The sequence below is a fragment of the Opisthocomus hoazin genome, chromosome 10, assembly GCF_030867145.1.
Source record: "Opisthocomus hoazin isolate bOpiHoa1 chromosome 10, bOpiHoa1.hap1, whole genome shotgun sequence".
Classification (NCBI taxonomy): Eukaryota; Metazoa; Chordata; class Aves; order Opisthocomiformes; family Opisthocomidae; genus Opisthocomus; species Opisthocomus hoazin.
This window is the reverse complement of record NC_134423.1, coordinates 6,478,648-6,501,332: the sequence shown is the minus strand read 5'-3', so window position 1 is coordinate 6,501,332 and position 22,685 is coordinate 6,478,648. Positions and strand designations below refer to the sequence as shown.

Below are 22,685 nucleotides of genomic sequence, written 5' to 3'. Positions count from 1 at the left end.
ATATTGTAAATCACCAAGGGGTAAGCCAGCAGATGGAAATAAAAGCTACTACTTAACAACATACTCGGAGAGCTTCTGAAATGGAATTGAACAGAGTGCTGAAACTGCTACTACCTTGCAAGTTTCTCGGTGGTATTGTGGAGCAGGCTGAGTAAATTATAATGTATTTGCTAAATATTTTTTAAAACGTACCATAAAATAGGAAGAATACTGGTTGTATTGAAATCTGTGGGATCTTTCAATTGATTTTAATTGGATCAAGAGAGCAGCGGGGGGGAGGTCCCTGAACTTCACGGAGTTCTCTTGCTAACGTCTCATTTGCACAGTGTGTTCTTGTTCTTTATTGGGGTAAATAAAATAACTTGGTTTTGTGTCTGTAGTTTCAGCTCCATCATGATCCTGCAAAACTCTCTTGACATATTTATTCTCTTCTAGGTGACAACCACCAGCCAAGTACAAGACTGTCACAATGAGTTTTGTTGAATATGGAGATACAATAAAGGATGGTGATACATCTATTGTGTTCTTGGGCCATGATTCCATGTTTCCTGTGAAAGTCCAGCATGGCACTGTAACTCAGACTAAGTACGGGGTCATCAGGCATTCCACGGACCTCATAGGCAAGAAGTACGGCTCCAAAGTGACCTGCAGTAAAGGAGGATGGGTGTTTATTCTTCATCCAGCTCCAGAACTGTGGACCATGAATCTTCCACACAGGACGCAGATTCTATATTCCACTGACATCTCGATAATCACCATGGTGTTAGAACTGAAGCCAGGCTCCATAGTGTGCGAATCAGGTAATTAATATGTTGAAATCCTTTATGAAGAACTAACACCAACACTTTCATGAAAAAACGGGCTCGTCTTTACATTTTGAAAAAATTCTCTTTTTTTTTTTTCCCTTGTGATAATAATTTTCCCAGCCTGCACATGGAGTAGTTCTGTTTCATGTGCACGTGCTATCAGCTGCTGTTTCTTCAACATGTAATGCTACCTCAGTATGCTGGCCTCATCTGCAGGTATACCTCTGAGTATGTGTTCGATTCGTTCATCTGCTTAAAATAAATATATAAACATTTGTCTTTCCCTTTTCTGAAACTGTTGTTAAGTACTTTTAAATACATGCTTTGAATCGAAATTCAGGCATTGTATTTGCAGTTTGAGAGAAAATGATTGAGATAAACCAGTGAAAGAGACTCTGATGACAGGGCGTTGAACCAATAAAAGAAATAAATTGGCAGTATTTATATAATGTGATACCATATAAGTACATGTATTTTTGTCTTTCTCTTCCCAAGCGTGATCCACTTGTAGCACTGCAACTGCATGCAAAACCACTGTAGCTGTATAATACAGTGGATGATGTGTTAACCACAGGGCTGTATTTTGTTTCTAAACTTGGTTTCATTTAATACAGCTTCCATGATTTTGCTTAATTTGCAAGTAAGGAGCAAAATTTTATATTAATAGGCATTTTCCTGGTTAGATACAGGTTATAATAATGCCTTCATGACTATTACTGCAGGCAGTATGAGGCTTGTTTGATTTTATTGCATCTCTCTAGTTTGGAAAAATACAAACTGAGGTAGTTTGTCCTTGTTTTTTCTGGCTGTTTCCTTTGAGTCTTTTTATGCAGCAGTTTCATACACTTCCCTCTCAGGCATAGATAAGGCCAACGATCAGCGTGATGGGCTTGTGCTGCACAGTGTTTTGCATTTAACATTTCCCATTCCCACCCAAGCATAATTTTGGGCAGCTTTTCGAGCATAATGACCACTTTCCAACACAACTGAAACGCCGCTTATCTCTGCATCCAGTTGCACCCGTTAAGAAGGAGGTGGTACATGGAGCTGGATGCTGTATAGCAGCACTTCCACAAGCAAAGCCGCATGCAGAAACCTCTGGTACTGCTAGAATGGTTGGGTCCTGTGAGTTTTTAATTTGGTTTGGTTTGGTTTATAGTAAGATCAGGCATTTTTAAGGTTGTCATGGGAAGTAGCAGTATTGTTCATTGGGCAGCTCTTCACCTCTTCCCCTCCCTGCTATGTTTACACAGGATGGGAAAAATAAACACAGCAAATTATTCAGGGTGGGGGAGATTTGAATTTCTCTGTGTCCTGCCTCGCTTGGAATAGGTGAATGTTAAAAGTACAGAGATGCACATAGAAAGTTTTCCGTAATGTTAAAGGTACTAGAGAGGTTGAAAAAGTTTAAAAGCTCGTTTATCTAAACAGCCAAGAAATGGAAACACTTGATGAGGTAACCTATCCAGATTCCCAAAAATGTTATGAGTCAGAAGTCATAGCCACAAACAATCCTTTTCGCTAAAGGGAAACTGTCCCCAGGTTTATTTTAATGCCTGTGCTGCGAAAGTACTGTAACTTGAGCTTTCCAGGGAAAGTGAAGCTTTACTACCAGAATTTTGCTTGTATAGCTTGAAAGATTCACTGTTCACAGAGAAAGAAAGAAAGAGTATTGCATCAAATTCCTCTGGTTAACCTTGAAGCAAGAGATCTTACTGCAAATTTGCTTGCAACTGACCAGAAGTGGTGATTTGAATTAAAAGTTTTACACGTATTGACAACTGGAGCCTCCAGTGTGATGATGTAACCTACTTTGGTGCCATCCTGGATTAGACAGCATTCAGTGATCCAAAATCTTTAGTTCTGGATTAACCTTGCGTGGCCCAGGCGGAACCGGCCCAATGGCGATTAATAGAAACAAGACAGGAAATCTGGTCTAGTAATGACATTGGAGTCTGCTTCCTGCTGGTGCTGGTTTTAGATGTATTTTGAGCATTAATTAGCATGGAGGTCTGTCTTTTTTATTATTTGAAATTGAACCGATATACATAGTTACGGTATGGACTGGCAAAGCAGGCACTGTAAGGAGGCCAGGCTCTTTTCCTCTCGTCTTACTAATTAGACTGTGGAAGAGTGCCCTGTGTTTACCCAGCGTGAGAAAGCAGAATTATGGATTAGTCTCCACAACTGTATGAAGAAAGGATTGATAAAGTAATGACCTCTGTGTCATGTTGTAATGCTGTGGATATGAGTGTAAACGATCTTTTGTGTGTGATTAGAAAAATTCAGTAGAATAACCGGAAGGCTTAATTTTATATCACTTGAATTATGCGGTTCAAATTGATTAGTCATGATTTTTCATAAATGATATAAACATGTATTAATACAGTTTTTACTATTTTTAACCATCTTTAATAAATACGTGAAGAGCAACCCTGTCAGCAGTGCACGCATAATTAAAATGACCGAAGCATACTCTGTTGAGGTTATAAGGGAACTCGGCATCTGCCTGATGTTTCATGATGGAGGTGTAGGAATATGATCCTTTTTCTGTCTTCTGCTAATACCTAATTTATAAAGGTATCTTGAGATTTAAAAACTGTTAGCACTGTTGCTGGAGCTAAGATCTCTTGAAAGCATTGGTCCCTGGTCTGAGGAATTCCCCACTCTGGTACAGTCTAACAGCCCGATCTTTCCAGAATTAAAGGACACTTGAGATAGCAGCTAGAATACTTGCTGTGGGTGGTCTGGTAGTGTGGAACTTTAATTCAGGTAACTCTGATCCCATTTGTGTTCGTTGCATGTGCAGCCACAGTCTAGATAAAGGAATAAGCCGAATCTTTTTTTTTATTTTTTGTGTCGCCACACTCTCCAAAACTAATCTTGATGTCAACTTCCCAGGCAAGGCTATTGTCAGTCCAGTGATTACAGCTGCCTATAGTAGAAGAACTCCATATGCCAACAAATTTTGAGGTTTTTACATTTATTTTTCTAGTACACTGGAAACAATATGAAACCTTTCAGGTATTTTTTCCAAACAAAGGAGTGGGGAACCCTTTTTTATGTCTTTCCAATCCCCATGAATCTAGGATTTTTTAATGGCCTCTCTCCCTGGTAAGGCCTGAACAAATGTCTGTCCTAGACCTGCATGTGAAACCTCATTTAATCTGATAAATCTCACAAGTATTTTGGCTTCAATGGAGCATTGTATTTACAGACAAAATGTAATTTAGTCAAAAGTGTTCTAACCACCACTCCAGTGATCCTTCAGCGTTCAACAAAAGCAGACTCACATGAACAAAAACGTTAATTGGATTTTTCGTTACCCTTCAGCTAAATCCCAAATTAAAAATTGCTAAACCCTGTTCATTGCCACACAGCAATGGATTCCTGAGCCCACAGACTGGATTTTGGAAGACTGAAAACAGCATTCTGGGTTCTCATAGTTTCTCTGTGGCAGAGTAATGAGAGCTGCTGGACAGCTTTACACTAGAGCTTCTCAAAAGCAATTATGAAATTTTCAAACTCACAACCTGGGTATAGATTTTATTAAGAGTACACTCATAAAAAATTAATGAGGACTTAATGATTAATGGATACTCAATAGATGATTAATATTTTATTGTGCAGTCCCAGCAAGTCAGCTGTATGCTTATGACTCTTCTGAAGTGCATAGAGACTTTTTGACAAATGCTGCTCATGTCCTTATAGTTTTGGGGGCATAAGTATATGTAAACTCTTTGCAGCTCTATCTTTAGGGTAAAGTACAGACCAAAGTTTCTAAGTAGTAATTTCATTTTGGAACGTGCTCATACTAATGATGTTTTATAACCCCTCCTGTATTTATGTCTTAGCAGCTGTTCAGGTTAGAGTGAGAGAAGAATTCGAAAACCCAATGCTTGTATAGCACTTTTTGAAGTATAAGGCAGGCCTCATCAGTACACACATTGGCGAGCATAGTATTCTCTTGATATATCAAAGAAATGAACCAAAACTGTGGCCACATGAGGCATCACTAATGTATTCAGACTTCTGGCTGACCTGCAGCTGATAAGGAATGCTGTTCATACCCTAAAGCGTTTGTTTCCAGACTTTCTGGACTTACTTTCATCTTATCATTTCACTTGATCACCACGCGGGTGTCTCATGCAGCTCTGAACTTAACAATATTATGTTCGTTTGCAGAAGATCCCTCCCTAAAGGATTCCCCATTCTTGAATCTCTAAGGAAGAATTCTTTGCAGTCTTCGCATTCCCATTGCTTTTGTAGCCAGTGCCAGTCATGAGAAGTTGCCTACTGTCCTTCCCCCAACTCCTCAGTCTGGTCAGTGAGCTGTGGCCCTCTCTGACCTCCAGCCTGTTGCAGAAAATGCCTGTTTCAGTATGGTGTTCACAACAGGAGAAAGAGTTTGTCTTCTGTAAAGAAAGCTTCTTGATTCGCTGTTTCCTCTTTCAGCCACCAGCTCATCTCCTTAAAACTTTTCCCCACTCTCCTCCTCTCTCTCCCTGTCCCTGCTCTTGCTGTGTCTCACCTCTGCCACCATGATCTGTGCCCTTGACTGTCTTCGCAGTAAGATCTTTGGGTTAGTTTCCATCAGATGCTTAATACTTCTTCATATATTTGCTAAAAAATATTAATTATACTCCTGTTACACAGACTTGTCATGTACAGTGAGCAGTCTTTCTCTGTTCAGTGTTTCTTGACAGATATTAGCTGTGGAGTTGTTAGCTGTGTCTGAAGATTCATTTCCCTTTGCTTTGAGGCTCCTTCCGTTCTCATGGCTGACTCATGACCTGTCTTATTATTTGCTGGGTCTAAGTGGCGTAGCTAGGAGACCAATACAGCAACGCTGTCATTGTTTTGTTGTATTTACTCATTTTAGAATATCTTAGGTAGCCAAACATTCAGCAGAAACTTCATTTCTATTAAAATGTTACTAGATATTGTATTGACCCAGTATTAAGTAATACCCTGCATACTTTTCACTTTTCCTCTTTTCAAGCAATATGAACCTATGTATGCACTTAAAGAGCTTCTTCAGCTGTATTCCAAAGTGCATTTGCTTGTGCACTGCTGTAAACATTTATAGGTCCTAAATCACTATTTGTAGTTCCTTTTTTAAAAAGAAGCACCCACGATGAGAAATTTTTAGGGAAGACAAGTCTAGCAATAGCCTGCAATGAGGAAATGTAGTGGAACACAGAATCAGGTCACTTATGTTTATAGCACGGGTGGGATTCCAGAAGGTTAGACAAACATCCTTTGCAATAAGAAAACCAGACTAAACAGAAAACAGTGTAAAAATGTACTCTCTTACTCAGTTATCAGTCAAGTGCTATGCTAGATGCTGTGGTAACACTCCTGTTTTCTCTTGACAGCATTCTGATGTGTATCTGTACTGTACTGAAATACCATGTGGTGTTTTTGAACAGCTCAGATGTTCTCCACAGGTGAAAAACGATCTTAACATGGACATTGACTCAAGCTGGCTGAGGTGTGTGGAGGCTGCTCTGCAGAACACCTGTCATTTGAATAAGCAGAGAGTGAGAAGAACAGATCTGTTTGAGGTCAGGGAAATGATCAGGGAGTTCCTCTGATTAGCTTTCTTGTCTACAAATCAAAAGGAAGTAATCAGTAGGTGCTGAGCTGAAGTGTTTCATCTAGGAGTCCACTTGTTAGGATTGAAATCCTTCTAAAACTGCAGTGTTTTCCTTGTCTTGGCAAAGGGCAGAAACACTCCCCTGAGCTTAGGTGTATCAGAGAAGACGAACGGGGTGTGCTTGAGCCCAAGATGAAGGGAAGGATACTAAATCAGTCTGCAAGGTCATTAGCCACCTAACTCGTGTGGTTTTAACACAGGATCTTGATTCATGCCTTTGAACAGAGATGGACACTTTCCTAGTCTGCATGCTGATCCCCTACACAGTGTCTCCTCCCTCAGATTTTGAGCTTAGAGTATGGTATGTTGGGGACCCTGCAGTGTCTTATTAAATGCCAGCAATGCAGATGTCTGCTTTTTGACTAAGGTGTTTAAGATCACAGAATAGTCTGTAAAAGAGCATAATATTTTCCAAAGGCACTAGCAGTGACCTAAGTTCTCACCTAAGTGAGCTCTAAAACAACAACTGTGGTGTTAAGAATGTCTTCAGTACAGTTTGAGTTGTCGTCATTTTACCTCTCTTCTATAGAGTCCATTCATGATTAATACGCTGTAATTAAATGGACATTGTCCTGTGGTAGAGAGCATACAGTTTCTAAGGCTGTTTATAGTGCAAGCTGTCAGAAAGGCAAGCATCCTGGTGTAAAAATTAGGAACGGTATTTGTTCTAGAAGTTGTCTTACCTTCTGCTTTCTAGGTCAAATGAGGAACATGGGCATCTCACTGCACCTGTATGAGAACAACAATCTGTTGAAGTCCATCCAGTTCTTAACTTGCCTCTCTGATACAAAATATTAATTTTTGAGCATTCAGGTTTTTGGTTCATTTATATACAGGTAACTCAGCTATGATATTTCAGGTTTGCTGTAGCATTCTACTTCATGTCTTCAGTAGTACTCCTTGCGTTTTGCTGCTTTCCTGACTGATTCTATATTGTGCTAAGGATACCTCTCATTTCACAAGGAAGCCTGAACCTGAACCTGACTAGAACTTACTCCAGACAGGTGCCTAAGTCTCTTTGTCATATATTGCTGAATACTGTGTTTTTCAGTAGTGGTTTTGAAATATGGACAAAGAAAAATTGAAAAGTAATTGAGAAGGTGGCGGGAGGACTCAAATGTTGATTGTTGCAGATTTGCAGGGGAGAAGGTAAACATTCATTTCCCCTTCTGCAATATCAGAGAAGCACAGGGTTGAACCTCTGCCTTCTATAGATGGTGCTGCTTGGGCTTCAGGGGTTGTGTTGAGTATGGACTCATGCTGAACTGCCAGACCCTCATATTCGTGATGAATCACATCAAGTGTGATGTCAGGCACATGAGAGTTGAGGGTCTTCATCATTTCACAGGACTGGGTTTAGAATCTGTTGTCTCTTCAAGGAGAGGTTTTACAATGGTGGGTGATTGAAAACCATCTTGTTCTTTGTTTCCTGCAGTTTTGAGAGCGTTGTCACAGAGAAGGCAGGCAGCATCTTCAGAAATACTCTCATTAATTATGTTAGTGTGATAGAATTTGATATATTAAAATGTGATATGTATGTATTATTCTCATGTTTGTGGTAGCCAGTCAAGAAGAAATGGTTCCTGGCAACTTTGTTTAACAAAAGCTCGGTCTGTAATAAGCCTGCAAGTGGTGACTTCCAGCATCCTGGGTTTTGTTCAGGGTTTGGCTTGGAGTGTTTGTGAAAAAAAACAGAGTGCCAGAAAAGAAGCCAAAAAATCTTCATGGGTTTTCCTAGGGAGGAGACAAACTGTATCTTCTGGGGTGTTTTTAAGAGCAGATTTAAAAGGAAAGTGATTAAAAATGTAAAAGAATATGAACAAGGAAACTGGATACACACACAAGCTGCCTCGCTCTTCTGCTTACAGCCCAGCTGTGCTGACAGGCCTTCACTCCTTCAGATTAGCAGAGAGAGATACAGAAAGTGTGCAGCATTACCCATTTGAGAGGTAGAATAATTAAATTCTGTCAGTTTGCAAAAGATCTCAGTTGTGCAGTCCTGCCTTCTGGCATGAAATGTAAAGGCAGAATTTCAGTCATTTTAGCGTCCTGTGAACAACAGTTCCCTGCTCTTGTCATTAAAAAAACCCCAACAGTGAAATGCTGTGTTTTTGCTATGCACATATATCACTGAGTTTTTACAACCATGTGGCTACTGTGCTACCATCACTCCTTTTGACCAGGGAAGAGTTTATGTTGGCATTTAGAGTGTACAGGTCCCATGACCAGATAGTTTTCCATGTGTGCACATGTAAGTGTCTTTTGCATTTCGTTTGCTTTATTTTAATACTGGCATGAATGCATGGATTTTCACTTTAAAAAAGTGTGTGTCATAGTTTCTCTCTTCCCTTGGATCTCTTTGGAGCCAGTGCTAAAATCTGTAGGTCCTCCCTCTCTGTCTAATCTGCCCATTAAGACTGGGGCGTGGATGCTGGTCTGCTCGTTGGGGTCAGAGCCCTTTCAGAGGGAAGCAGAGGAGCGGTGCTGATGCCGCAGTGCAGTCAGTTGATCTGGTGGCAAACATGGGCCCTGAGCTCTGTTTACAGTCTGAATGGCTCCCCTTTGAGGGCTGTCGGATTAAATCGAGTGCCACAACAATATTTCTCCCCTTATGTGACTAGAGGGCAAGAACCTTGGATCCCTCAGGAAACTCTGACTTCCTATACAGTTATGGAACGTATTACTCCAATTAAGCAGCTGTACCAGCCCCTCTGTCCCCTAATTAATTTCTTTTCTAGTAGTTTCTGAGCTTTCTTCACCACTGTTGTACTTCAGGTTCTGTCCTTTATACATTTTCGAAGTTTTATATTAGTTGAAAGAACTTGCTTCAGGCTGAAACTCAGCCTGAACAGTCATTGAAGATAGCTAGAAACAGATTTTCTTTCCACGGGAGACATGTGTTGCAAGTACAGAATTGTAAATCAATAAACACATAATTTGGGGTTGCTGTGGTGTTTTGAGTTTGGGGGGTTATTCTGTTAAATGCCACTTGAGTGAGTAATTTCTGATGTGGATTGGTATATGGGTGTTTTCTTCAGTGAAAACGTTGGTTATTAGTCATTCATCTATTTAATACACCAGTGGATCTTTTAAAGTAAGTTTCCTAAATTATCAAATTGAAACAAGGAAAAAAATCTGTGTCTTATTAGTTAGTTCCCAGTTGTACATCGTAATTGTAGTTAGACAAAATTTCAGGTATATGATGGATCTCATTGGACTTCATTAAGATTGTGTAGGTGTGTATGTATGTGAGTGAAACGAGGTGGTTTGGTCAGTGTGACTGCAAGGAGCCCAGAGGCCTTAGTTTTGGATAATTTCGGTGGGAGTTGAGGATAGCCAGTGTCTCTTAAGAGGCCTGGGCAAACAGACTCCATATCCTGAAGGCCATTTGTTTGCATGGCTGCCAACAGGATTTTTGAGCTTGGACCCTTGCCAACATCTTGTCTTTGTTTTAATGAAGTACAAGGTTTTGAGAATATGTTAAAATTTGCCTTCATCTCTTTTCACTCTGGAAGACTGGCACTTTGAGAAAAACTCTCTGGTTAACTTCCCTGATTTTTTCCTGTGGCATTTACTTCCTTGTGTTCTCTTCTGTGCCTTCTTAGAGCTAGAGCTGACCCTTGGCATATTTTACTATGCCAGGGAGATAGGACGGGTCCCGAGTTTGCCAGATTTTTAATTAATGCTTTGAGGACCCTGAAGACTGTTTCCTAGCTCATTTAGTTCCTCTCTCCTTGTGAAGGAAGGATTGTTCTCTTTCAGTAGTTTAACCAATGGTTTCTGTTCATTTGAGTTTTGAGTAAGTGTTCCAAGCAGGAGGACTAATGGAGAACACCTTTATTCTAATGTTTAGCACTGTTAGAAGATATTTCATGAGCTGTTTGTCTCTTCTAGGTACGGGCAGCGGATCCCTCTCCCATGTTCTCATCAGGACAGTGGCTCCCACAGGGCACCTGTACACAGTGGAGTTCCACCAACAAAGGGCTGAGAAGGCCAGGGAGGAGTTTCGGGAGCATGGCGTGGAGCATCTGGTCACCGTAACCAACCAGGATGTCTGCAAAAATGGGTTTGGTGTCTCAAACATTGCGGATGCTGTGTTCCTAGATATTGCATCTCCATGGGAAGCCATAGGACATGCAAAGTCAGCGTTAAAAGCTGAAGGTAACTGCACTTGCCTCTTTCTGCTCAGGAAGCACTATGCATGCACACCGCTCTGCCTTTGAGCCGCATGCTAGATCTGCTCGCTTCCACTGTGTGATCACTGTTCTCAAATGTGGAATTCTCTAGGCAGTTCTAAGGCTGAAAAACCTTCAGATGAGGTCTTCAATTGACAGTAGAAGATTTGAAAGAAGAACAGCTTTTTCCTACAGGCATGTGCTAGCTGCTACAATTAGCACGGGCAGTTTATAAAAACCCTTGAAACTTTGTCAGGTGCATTTTGCTAGATCTGGGAGTGTGTGGGAAGCAGCAGTAACAATAAATGCTGAAAGCAAATTTCTTTGTCAATTCAGTGGAAAGGTGTCTGTATAAAAGGTGTTCAGATGCACTTCACATCAATCATTGCAGATTTGGACCTGTTTAACAGAGCACCCCATCAGTAATGCTAAAGAAATTGTGGTTATAGTTAAATATGCTTGCCAATTTCTGCCTTAAGTCTCTGCTGTTGGAGCTAACAAGAAGTTTGCCGTTGGTTGTAGTGCGAATGGAACAGAAAGGCTATTCTAGCTTATGCCAGTTACTCCAGGATGGTGACAGCAAGTGAGAACTACCGTCGAGTTATTGGATGGATTTCATCAGTTTATTGTAAATCTTTTCCCTATTGAAAAATAAGCTTCAGTGAATAAATTATTCTTTTATCCTGGAATTAGCTTTCCCCTGATTAAAGTTATACTAGTGTAACTATACTAGTGTGGATCTGAACCTTTTGTCTACAAAAGTGCCTTTTCTAATCAAGAGAGCATGGACATCAGAACACTGCCCGTGCTCGGATACAAGTTTAGTAAAACTTGATTATGTGCCAAGGCCCAGTTCTTTGTTAAAATACATAATCACAAACCTGACTTGAAGTGAATTGCTAGGTCTTCTAGAAATCACAAAGTTTAAGCTTCTTCTTAAAGGTCACTGAATGTGCATTACCTTGCTGAGTCGGGACTGTTTGGCTGCCTTTGCTACTACTGAGAATTTTCTCGAAGGCTTTCCAATACCTATGTAACACATGCTTTGTTTAAAAAGTGAATAGAGAGACTTGTTAGCACTCTGTACCTGCAAGAGTTACAGCTCAATTTGTAGCTGCTTTCCAGTGTGTCCTGGGAGAAAATGTAATTTTTGCTGCACTGTAGGATGCCCTTCCCATGCTCAAATTATCTAATCTAGTGAGCACAACACTCAGCTGACTTGCCAGCTTAGAAGGTGCTGCATTGCGCAGTCCAATTTGAATTATTGAAGTGGTGCATGTTTAGAATACTAAGCAGAGCTGCTTGAACAGTTTCAGGTTTTGAATCATTGTCTCGCTCCAGCATTTGAAATCCTAGAAAAGGTATTATAGTCCCAAACTGGCCATACCATCTGGCTATACTTTTCCGTGCTATACTACAATGTTACATCTGCTTAGGCAATATAAATAATACTTTAAATCCCGTATTTTTCTGTTTGTGGTATCGTGCCCTGTAGGTACTAGTCAAAAGGCGAAGTTGCTGATCCTTGCTGCAGTTTTTGCTGCAAACAGCCACCAGCATCTGAGATCTGGTATTGGTCCAAGGCTCATCTTTTGGGTTGCATAGTACCTGACTGAGCCGGGGGACATTTTTTTTATTTTGCTATTTTTTGTATAAACAAAAGCTGTTTTTCGTATAAAATGTAATTGATTGCAGTAGTAATAGGTGCAAACTTACACACATTTCTGTTTTATTCCAAATCATGTGGGTAGTTTCGTTGTGGTTTTTTTTTACTGCTGTAAAATCTAAAATATGATGGGAGGGTATCTGTAACTGCTTCCATTTCTCTACCGCAGGCAGATAATTTTATAGTGCTCCTTTGCTTAGTTTTCAAATAGTTAAATCTCTTCTACAGTAAGAACATTCTGTACACATACTGCCGTTGTTCACCGCTGTTCCAAGGGTTAGTATCGTGATAAAGCATCACTGGAGAAAATGAGTCGTTCCACTCTTCCCTCCATGTCCTCTCTCTCACATCTGGACAGGGTCACATTTGAACCATTCACACTGTGGGTTTTATTGTGATGTGCCATGCAAATATCGCAGCTGTGCTGCCAGAGAGTGGTAGTTCATTCCCTAAGTCTTCAGGTATTTTGAATGAAATCAGAGCTAAGAAAATTTGATATGTAACATCAGCTAGCCTCCTCTTTAAAAACACAGTATTCAAGATGGAATGTTCAGCTGAGACAGTATGTAAGAGTGAGTTCTTAACGTTAACAAAACCTTATCAAATCAGTATTTTCTCTCCTACTTAAGCTCAAGATCCTGAATAGTTGCGGCTCCTAGTAGGCTTAGTGTTAATGCTCCTCTTTGCAGAGTACATTTATCACTCACATTATGCCTTGCAGTATGCTCTAAATACACTACGCAGAGTAGCTTGGCCTCCCATTTAAAGCACTGCCAACCTCTGAAGAGCTGGAAGAATAAAATGGCACAGTAGGTTCATGACTAGAACTTTCTTGTTCTCTGGTGCTGTGCTCTGCTGAAGTATAGGCTTGCATCTCAGCTGCATCCCTCTGTGCCGATTTCACCAGTCACGCTTTCAGCAGAAATGTTGCTTCTAATATCCCTCAGGCATGGCTGCACTGCAGAACTTGCTTTCATTTCCAGACCTGCACTGTTTTTCTTTTGCAGTATCTGCTGATTAATGCTTTTCTGTAGTCATAGCTGCTGTTCCCAACACCTGATCTTGGTGGTTTTTGCAAAGGTGCTGTTAACCCCTTCAGGCTAAATTTAAAAAAAATGAAGAAAATGAAAACATCGTGAGGTAACAAAAATATTCTCAATATTCTGCTGTTCTTAAATGCCCTGAAACTTTTGACTCACAGTCATCTCACAGCTGAATACTGGAGTGCTTTGAATATAATTCTGCACCCACCTACTCAACTGTCATAAATATTGTCTGTTTCTTCCAAGGCTGTGCAATATGAGGCAGAAACCCATTTGTACAGTATTTTTCATACAGGTTTTAAAGTTTCAGGTAGGGAGATGGAAAAATACATCAGTTGGTGTCTTGCATTACAAGTCAGTGCTTGGTGGTGTTTCAATTAACAGCCTGAGTCAAAATTATTAAAACCACCTCTCTTTTATTTCCTTTCTTTCTCTTAAGAGATTTTGCTCTTAAATCCATACTTGCCACTCTCTCTTGAGCATCATAAAGCCCCTAAATTATGAGTTTGTAAAATTGTGATCCTTGAGATATCACCTTAATCAGGTAACATGGTGCTTTCAGGTCTTCCTCCAAAACTCTACAGGGAAGGTTCCCTCTGAATATCTCTCTGTTTGGGCCTCTGCATTTCCTGCTGTCACAGAAGCCCTTCAGCAGTACTCTGCTCTTTGTAGCAGTAGTTGGTTTTCACTTCCAGATTCTTTTGTTTGTTTCATTGTTTCACAATGGACTTAAGACAGGTCTTGTTTGCATTTTTTTGCCCTTAGCATAGCCATCAATTGTTGTCCTAACATGCCAGATTTGGTTATTACATATGCTGTATAAGAGAATAAATAATATCTCATCCTCCCAGTAGCCTTTGGTGCAGGTAAGGCATTGCCTGGTTTAGCTAGCTTCAGTTTTCACTTGGGCTTGCCTCCCTGTTCCTCTGAGCTTTCAGGGAATGCCATGTCCATGTGGAAAATCTCACTGGCTGTTTTTCTGGAGCCTCAGAGTTGTTCATTGGTCCTGTTTTTAAACCAACCGTGTGTGGCTTTGAGGAGCAGCTGAAATCCCTGGCCACACGTCTCACCCCTGTAGTATCTGGGGTACCCCAGGCTGAGTCACCCTGAGAAGAAGGCAGTGGCATCCAGGCTGATGTTGTTTGGGCTCGGGATACCTCAGGAACGCACGGGGACCGTGTTAAGGCGGGACGTGGAGCCTGACAGTCTAGCATGCTTTTCAGACTGTCCTCCTTCACCCATGCAGGTGGGACTCAAGTCGGTGTCAACCCCGCTCATGTCCCCAGGAGATTATTTTGGAATAAATGGATGAAGCAAAAAGTGCTTGCTAAAATGTCAGCACCAGCCTTTGCTAATGTGGTGCCTGCTTTGATCCGAAAGAGAATAAACTCAAGGTAAGGTTAAAAATCCGCAAACTAACTTTAAATTGAAGCATATCCTCTCAACATTGAAAGGCCATCTGATCTAGTGCAAAGCTGCCCCGAGAGGATCTAGGCCCGCGTGCTAACCCAGAAAGCAGCTTCATCTGGTTCCCAAGCGCTGGCTGTTTGCTGGGCCAGCCCCAGTAGTTGTGTCTTGTTGGAGGGCATTGACCTAACTCTGGTCTGTCAGGGCTTGGTAGGTCAGGTGCACAATATGGGCCTCACCTGAAGTAAAAGTGGTTCTGTCATGTGTCAAGAGTCAAGCAGAAGGATTCCTGCATCGTAATCCCTGCTGTGGAGTGCTGGCCAAAGCTGTCGTCAGCCTTTACAGTTTGTAGGAAGTCATTTGGGATGAAAGGATCCTGAAAGGAAGTTGTTGGGTTTTCTTCCCCAATTTGGAGCCAACTGATTTTTTAATGTCTTTGTTGCATGCTTTTGCCGGCCCATAACAGTGAGGAGGAATAAATTCCTTTCGAAGGGTGCACCTACAAACGTAGAGGTTAAGGTCACATTTGCAGAAAATCATATCAAGCTGCTACTAATGAGCTGGCAAGTGATTTGGAGAAGATTTTATTTTCTGAATCAAGAAACATCCTTTAATTTCTTCCAACAGCCGAATCCTCTAATTTCACTTGTCAGGGAAGCTGCCTCAAATCGCCCACGAGCACACTCACTGAAAGGAAGTTCTGTCCCCTTTTACAGAGGAAGTATTTTTAGTGTCCTCCTAGCACAGAGTAAATGCCGTGGTGATGCTGCTCAGTGACTCTCCTGCCTCGCCCCTATATAATGATAATGCCTGTGTGATTTTTTTCTTCCGTGAGATCTTTGTAACGTAATCTTCCAATTATGACAATGAACTGAAGTCCCAAAATGCAGAGCTGTGTTCTCTTACCAGAGATAAAAATGCTGTGTTATATTCTTTACATCACAGAACCATTTCTGAAATTACAGGCCCTTTTCCCTGGAACTTAATGGTGCTGCACTACACATGTTCTCTTCACATCTTCTGAATAATATTGGGATGATGAAAAAACCTGTCAGAGCACTTGTGACACATACTATAACCTACAGAGGGGAGAGCACATAACTTGGACGCATTTTCTGTATTGTAAGCATGCACTGGAGTTCTTATCAATTGGGTAGCACTGCCAGATTTTCCATACTTGAAACCTAATGCAGTTGTTAGCTAAATAGAGCTGGTAGAGGTATTAGCCCTTGCTTACACAAACCAGAAAGAGAATTGTCTGGAGTTGCACGGGAATATACCAGGAACTGCTCTTGAAGGAGGAGTGTCTTTCAATGTACTGAGTGCTTGTAAAGATGCAAGGGTGTGTCCCTTGATTATTAAGTAGATAGTGTCTGTTCTGTGTTTCAAAATGTGCAGCGCTATGTGGATGCAAAGCTCCTCTTCCTCCTTCCCTTAAGCTCGCTGCTCTAGTCATTCCAGTCTGAACTGTACTTCAGTTTTCATAGGTTCTTGACCCTGTTGCTGGTTACGGTGACTGCCAGGACTGTGTGGGCTTGTTCCAGCCTACGAGTTTGGGAGATTTAACCTCTCTATTAAATGCTTCAAACTAACTCACTCCCTGTAAAATTGAAGGTGGGAAAAAACCTAAGTCTTTTATACAGTCTCATTATTCCCTTCTCCTCAGCTGTAGCACTTGTCAGATGCATTATACATGAATAAACACATTTTTAGACAGCTCTTCAGATCAAAAAGCTCACACAGCTTCCCAATATGAACAGGATTAATCTCAGATAATTACTATATCAATTTATGATGACACATAGATCTCATTAAACAAATTTAGGAATGGTATGTTTCCTAAAAGGAGGACTCTGAAAGAACATAAACTCATTTTATACCAAAAAGTTGCCGTTTAGTTGTTTTCACTGCTCTCTAGTCTAGTCCACCCCTTTGTGATCCACAGACAGAGAAGTGTGCCCCAGCGAGCAGAGAGGGGGGGAGTCACACGTCTTTTCTTCATTCATTAAGGAATCCTCGGCATGGCAAGACAAAGCAATGCATATTCAAGTCCTTTAAGCCCTAAATGCCTCTTGATGTCTGAAGGACAAGAGGGCTCTTAGAGAATCTGAGAATTGTGAATGCTGAAATCTAGATTTATATCTGTTTGGTGATTGTGACAGAAGGGGTGTTGCCTAGCTGGTAATCCGGCGGGGTGCAGAGGGCAGCCTACAGCGTGCAGAATTCAGAAGCATCTGCTCCGTTGAAGATGAAAGGGCCTCTGCTCCTGGAACAGAAGAGCATGTCCTTCTGAGTGCTGGTGTTCTGCTGCTCAGAGTCCACTTCTTTTTGCTGGTCTGAACGCACCCTGGCAATTGAATCTTCCCAAATCTCTCTATTTTAGACAGACTTTTGCAGTTTGGAACTGCAGTTTTGTTGTTGCTTTCCAACCTGCTGCTAATTGTAGCTTTCCAGTCTTCTTTTAATATCGGCCTAAGCAAGCAAGTCCAGCCTGAGAGTCAAATGCGGCCTGCCTGATGGTATGTACAGGAAAAAGCAGAGGAGACGCCTCTCCCACTTCTTAGGGAGTAAAGAAAGATGCTTGGTGGTTTTGCTTCTAAGCTCTTTGTAGGTGTGTTTATTTGGGAGAGATGTTTAATAACCAGAACAATAGGTATGAAAGCGAAAAAATGAAATTGGCAGAACTACTAAAACCCACTTGATGCTCTCAGTTACACGGAATACCAGCTATTACGCTGTTTTCTCACTCGTCATACCTGAGAAGCTGCCAGCAGTGCAATTAAGTAATGTTATTTTTCTTGCTTCCTCTCTGGATATTAGCTATTGCAAGAAAGAGCTTTCTTCCCTACCAAGTGGCTTGAAAGCCCATTTTCTGCAACCCTACTCCCCCAAGCAGTCTGCTTTGCAAGGAGGCAGTCTTGATAAATCATCACCAAGTTTGGTGTTGACAGGCTGTGCTCAGCTGACCATCCTTAGGCAAAATGAAGGGTGCTCTGCCTTTAATTGAAGGCTTGACAAGAACTGTGGGCGGCTCTGAAGCTTGTATGGCACCAGCTGTGTGCAGGCTTCTTAGTTTTTGACTGTAAATCTAGAGCATGTGAATTTGAAAGCCTAAACATATCTCGAAACCCTTGTTGTCAGAAGAAATAAGAACAGACTTACTGTAAATGTAAATATATTTCCATTTTTTGTGGCAGTATAAAAGACAAAAACAAAAACCCTGAATGAAATAGACTCTGGTCTCTGCAAATTCTTGCTTTGAAGACAAAGAGTTATTGTGAACTGACATTTAGCTAAGTTAGACATTTGTTCAGTTCCCTACACAACAAGAATATAACATCTTTCTTTATGACCTGTGTGCGTTGTAGTAGCTTTCTAATTACGTAACAGAAATTTCTTCCTGAGCTTTTCTCTTTTACGTCTACAGACGTGGTAGAAGCATGTACTGCTTTGGCCAGAAAAGATTAGCTGTCTGATTCAGAACGATTTTGGTATCCCTGGTCATGCTGGTGAACATATAAATCTAATTTCATGGGAGCTAGTGGACTGGGTGTGCAATTAAATTGGCGTTAACAGGGTTGGTTAATAATGACACACACCAGCATTAATTTTGCAGGTGATTATTAGATTTGTTTTTTCATTGTCACTCCAGGGAATTACTTGTCCAGGGTACTTTGATCTGAATATGCATGATAAGAACCCCTGGCTGTGGAGACTTTATTTCAGGACTAAAATTAAATCCTACTTAGAGTATAGTGGATTAACGGTCATGGAAAGTGTTCTTCCCCAGTCAGTACCCAACACATCATTGCTGCACAGTAAACTAGAGTGCTACATGATACTTTCAGACCTGATGCTTTCTTTTTTTAGAGATGTGACTTTAGAAACGAAAAAGGAAAAAACCAAGGAGTTTGAGATAAAGCAGGCTGCATGTAGTCCCAGCATAGCCTCTATTTTTAGCCCGATGCTTCGCTCTCGCTTGCACGGGTTCTTTAACTACTTAGTCAACTGGTGTTGGAAGGCTTGACTGCATGAGCCGGGGAGACGGCTGGGAAGGAATGCAAATCAGGTCAGCAAGCATTTCCATCTAATTGTAATAAGTAAAACAATAGCTGAAGCTGCCTTGCCCAGTGTTCCTTCCCCAGCACAAAAGCTCTTCAGGAAGGGCAGTTGCCGTGTGGGACACTGTGTCCTGGGTGAAAGCACATGCCCTGGCTTTATGGCAGACAGTGTCCTTATAATTCTTTGATCTGATTTGGCTGTGGCTTTTCAGAGTAAATCTAAATCATTCTGTTCTCAGCTGTTAAGGTGACTTTGTAGCACGCAGAAAGTTGTAGGGGGCCTATTAATACTCTGTATTTAGAATCAAAAATCTGAGCTGTGCACAGACAAGGAGACAAGTGTTAGTTTATGACTTAGAAGTCCTGTCCCAGAGTTTGGAAGCATTTGCTTTAAAACTGCCCATTGTGGTATCCAGTAAACTTTAATGCTCAGGAGACATGCTAGTCATTTTGACTAAAAGGGTAAAGCCTTAACAGCACTCCATCTATGGCCTGGAGAGATTACTTTATTCTGTACACGCATACCATCATTCCCAAATAAACACAGCCGCTTGTGTCAGAGTGAGTGTGCATGCACACTTATATTCTAATGAAGGCAACTCTGTACAGTGTGTGGGGAATGACTTCTGGCTTTGTATGGGTGCCAACTTCAGCTCGGTGCCTCAGTCCAGAATAGTGGATAGTGATTCCAAAAGAGTGGCTGCTCTAAAGGGATCAACTTTAACGGTTTTATCGTGAACAAATGTGGTGGGCAGCAGTGGATTTGGAAGATGAATCAATACGCTGTTGCAATTTTTAAAGGGTCTGAAGCATCATGTGGAGTCATCCATGTTTGGTTTTGTGCACTTCAAACACGCATAGTTGCCTCATGGAGATTTTCTTGAAGAATGTTTTCGTTTTGTCTGTATAATAGGAATTCTGTGTGCATCTGGGAGAATGTGAAAAAGATAATAAGTGCTTTGTTTTGGCTGTTGCTCTCTTTTCCACTACCTGTCTCATTTTGCAGGTGGCCGCATCTGCTCTTTCTCTCCCTGCACTGAACAAGTCCAGAGAACGTGCCTAGTGATGGAAGAATATGGTTTTACAGAGATTAACACCTTGGAAATTCTGCTCAGAGTGTACAATGTAAGGACAATTAACTTGCAAATCCCTGACCTTGGAAAAGCAGCGGAGGATGATGCTAGCACTGGCTTTGACAGCAGCAACCCATCAAATCAAGGAAGCTGGTGCACCAATCTGCAGCAAGGAACTGTGCAGTTCAAAAGTGGCGTGCCGCTCAGGGAGATGGTCGGGCACACTGCGTACCTGACCTTTGCCACCAAGAGCCTCTTTTAGTACACGCGGAGTTTGCGCAGTTTGGAGCATTTTGTGTGCTTGTGTGTGTGTTCCGTTTTCATGGTTCTTTTTTGTAGGGCATCCAAATTTTTATTTGTCAGGGAATTCCATATATAGTCAGATTGGGTTGGAATATGCTTTGTTTAAATAGCACACAAGCATTAACCAGAGCAGCATCAAGGGAATGTTGAAACTCTGGAATGGTGCTCCACTTGCCGTCAGAAAGAAGATAAATTAGTAGCAAATGGCCATTCCCATTCAATGGAACGTACAGAATAAAGATCTCTACCGATAACAAAGCAAAACACATAGCACACTAATTGCAAATAAGTTGGATTTTTTCTTCCTGTTTTCCGAATTACTTTCTCAGGTTTACATTTTTATGTTTTCCTAGCACTACTAGACACTTTTATTTTTTAAATTCTCTAGTCTCTGGGTAGCTCTTATGAATGTGAGAGTGTCTATTTGCATGCTTTTACATACGAAAGTTGCGAGGTTATAGAGTTGCCAGCACGACTGATCACAGAATTAGTGTTTCCTTGGAATAGAGTTTGGCTACACGGAGGATTATTGGCAGTGCTCAGGAACACAACCTCTTACTCCATTCCAGGGTGGCATCTGCAAATCATTTAGATTACACAAAGGTTGAGGAATTATGCTGATTGCTGGATTTGGTTTAAATTAGTATATTGTGCTCATCAATTTGTATTAGAAAGTTGGACCTGGGTTCATACTGTAGTCTGCTAATAGATCGTCCACTTTCATAGCTGATGAATCCACTGTGAAAATTCACTGAACAGCTGGTTAATATTGTCTGAACACCTCTTTGTAAGCGCTGTGGCGGAGGTTCTGTTTGTCTGGTGGTTTATGTGCATTACGGTGTAGTGTCTTCCTGCAGCTGAATGACAGAAAGATTGCTCTTGGCAGAAATTGTCTCCAGATTGCAACAACAATACAAACTTAGTAAAATTCTCAACCAGCTTTATTAATTAATCTTTCAGACCATTTACACTTTGGTCTTCCATACAAAGTTGGTGGGTGTGACAAACTGTTTCAATACTGGATTAAATTTTGTATTTGCAGATTAAAATAATGATGCAAAATTATAAAGGTCCTTCTTGCTTTTTCTTTTTCTTTTTTTTTTTTTTTAATGAATTCACAAATATTTTTATTCCAGACAATAGTACTGTCTTTGGAAGCACTTAGATGTGCCCTGCATTTGATACCTGCGTATACTGGTTACTATGTGTGAAAAATAACCATTCATAAACTGCTGCATGAAAATTTGAACTTGACATCCTTCCCCACTTCTTGAAAAAAATAAACAAAGCCAAGCTTTTAAAGCATTATAGCAGAAGGCTGATCCATAATGGTTTAAAGAAAGCTCAAACTTTTGCTGTCTTGGTGCGAAAATGCGAACATTTGCAGATAGATGGCGGACAGAAGGAGGTAGCCTGGAAAGCTGTTGCTCAGCCACATCTGCACATGGCACTGCTCACACAGAGGCACAGAGACTGGGGCTGCTTGCTTGTCTTGGAACGTTAAGCTTCAAACGTAGATTTGGGGGTACGTGCCCGGCGCCTCCGGCAGCCCTGCTCCCAAAATGCGAACGTCTGCAGATACATCATAGACAGAAAGAGCTAGCCTGGAAAACTGTTGCTCAGCCTCATCTGCCCATGGCACTGCTCGCACAAAGGCACAGAGACTGGGGCTGCTTGCTTGTCTTGCCCCCACAAACTTCAAACGTAACTTTAAGCATCCGTGCAGGGGGCCCGCAGCAGCCCTACTCTGAAAATGCGAATGTCTGCAGCTAGTTCGCAGGCAGAAAGATCTAGCCTGGAAAGCTGTTGCTCAGCCTCATCTGCCCATGGCACTGCTCGCACAGAGGCACAGAGACTGTGGCTGCTTCCTTGTCTTGCCACATCAAACTTCAAACGTAGCTTGGGTGGTCCGTGCCGGGCGCCTCAGACAGCTCTGCTCTGAAAATGTGAACGTCTGCAGATAGCTCGCAGCCAGAAAGAGCTAGCCTGGAAAGCTGTTGCTCAGCCTCATCTGCCCATGGCACTGACCGCACAGAGGCACAGAGACTGGGGCTGCTTGTTTGTCTTACCACCTCAAAATTGAAACGTAGCTTAGGTGGTCCGTGCAGGGGGCGTCCTGCACCCCTGCTCCCAAATTGCGAACGTCTACAGATAGATCGCAGCCAGAAAGAGCTAGCCTGGAACGCTGTTGCTCAGCCTCATCTGCCCATGGCACTGCTCGCACAGAGGCACAGAGACTGGGGCTGCTTGCTTGTCTTGCCACCGCCAACTTTAAACTTAGCTTAGGCGGTCCGTGCCGGGCGCCTCCAGCAGCCCTGCTCTGAAAATGCAAACGTCTGCAGATAGCTCGCAGCCAGAAAGAGCTAGCCTGGAAAGCTGTTGCTCAGCCTCATCTGCCCATGGCACTGCTCGCACAGCGGCACAGAGACTGGGGCTGCTTGCTTGTCTTGCCACCTCAAACTTCAAACGTAGCTTTGAGTGTACGTGCAGGG

At 41.7% G+C, this 22,685-nt stretch overlaps 1 protein-coding gene across 1 annotated transcript; it reads left to right on the top strand.

Annotated features, from left to right (window-relative positions):
* Positions 1–469: 469 nt before the first annotated feature.
* LOC142362586 (tRNA (adenine(58)-N(1))-methyltransferase catalytic subunit TRMT61A-like) lies at positions 470–20,152 on the top strand. The gene is made up of 3 exons (XM_075431872.1): positions 470–800; positions 10,360–10,626; positions 19,824–20,152. The coding sequence occupies exons 1-3, from the start codon at positions 470–472 to the stop codon at positions 20,150–20,152; spliced, it is 927 nt and encodes a 308-aa protein (XP_075287987.1).
* The last annotated feature ends 2,533 nt before the right edge of the window (positions 20,153–22,685 follow it).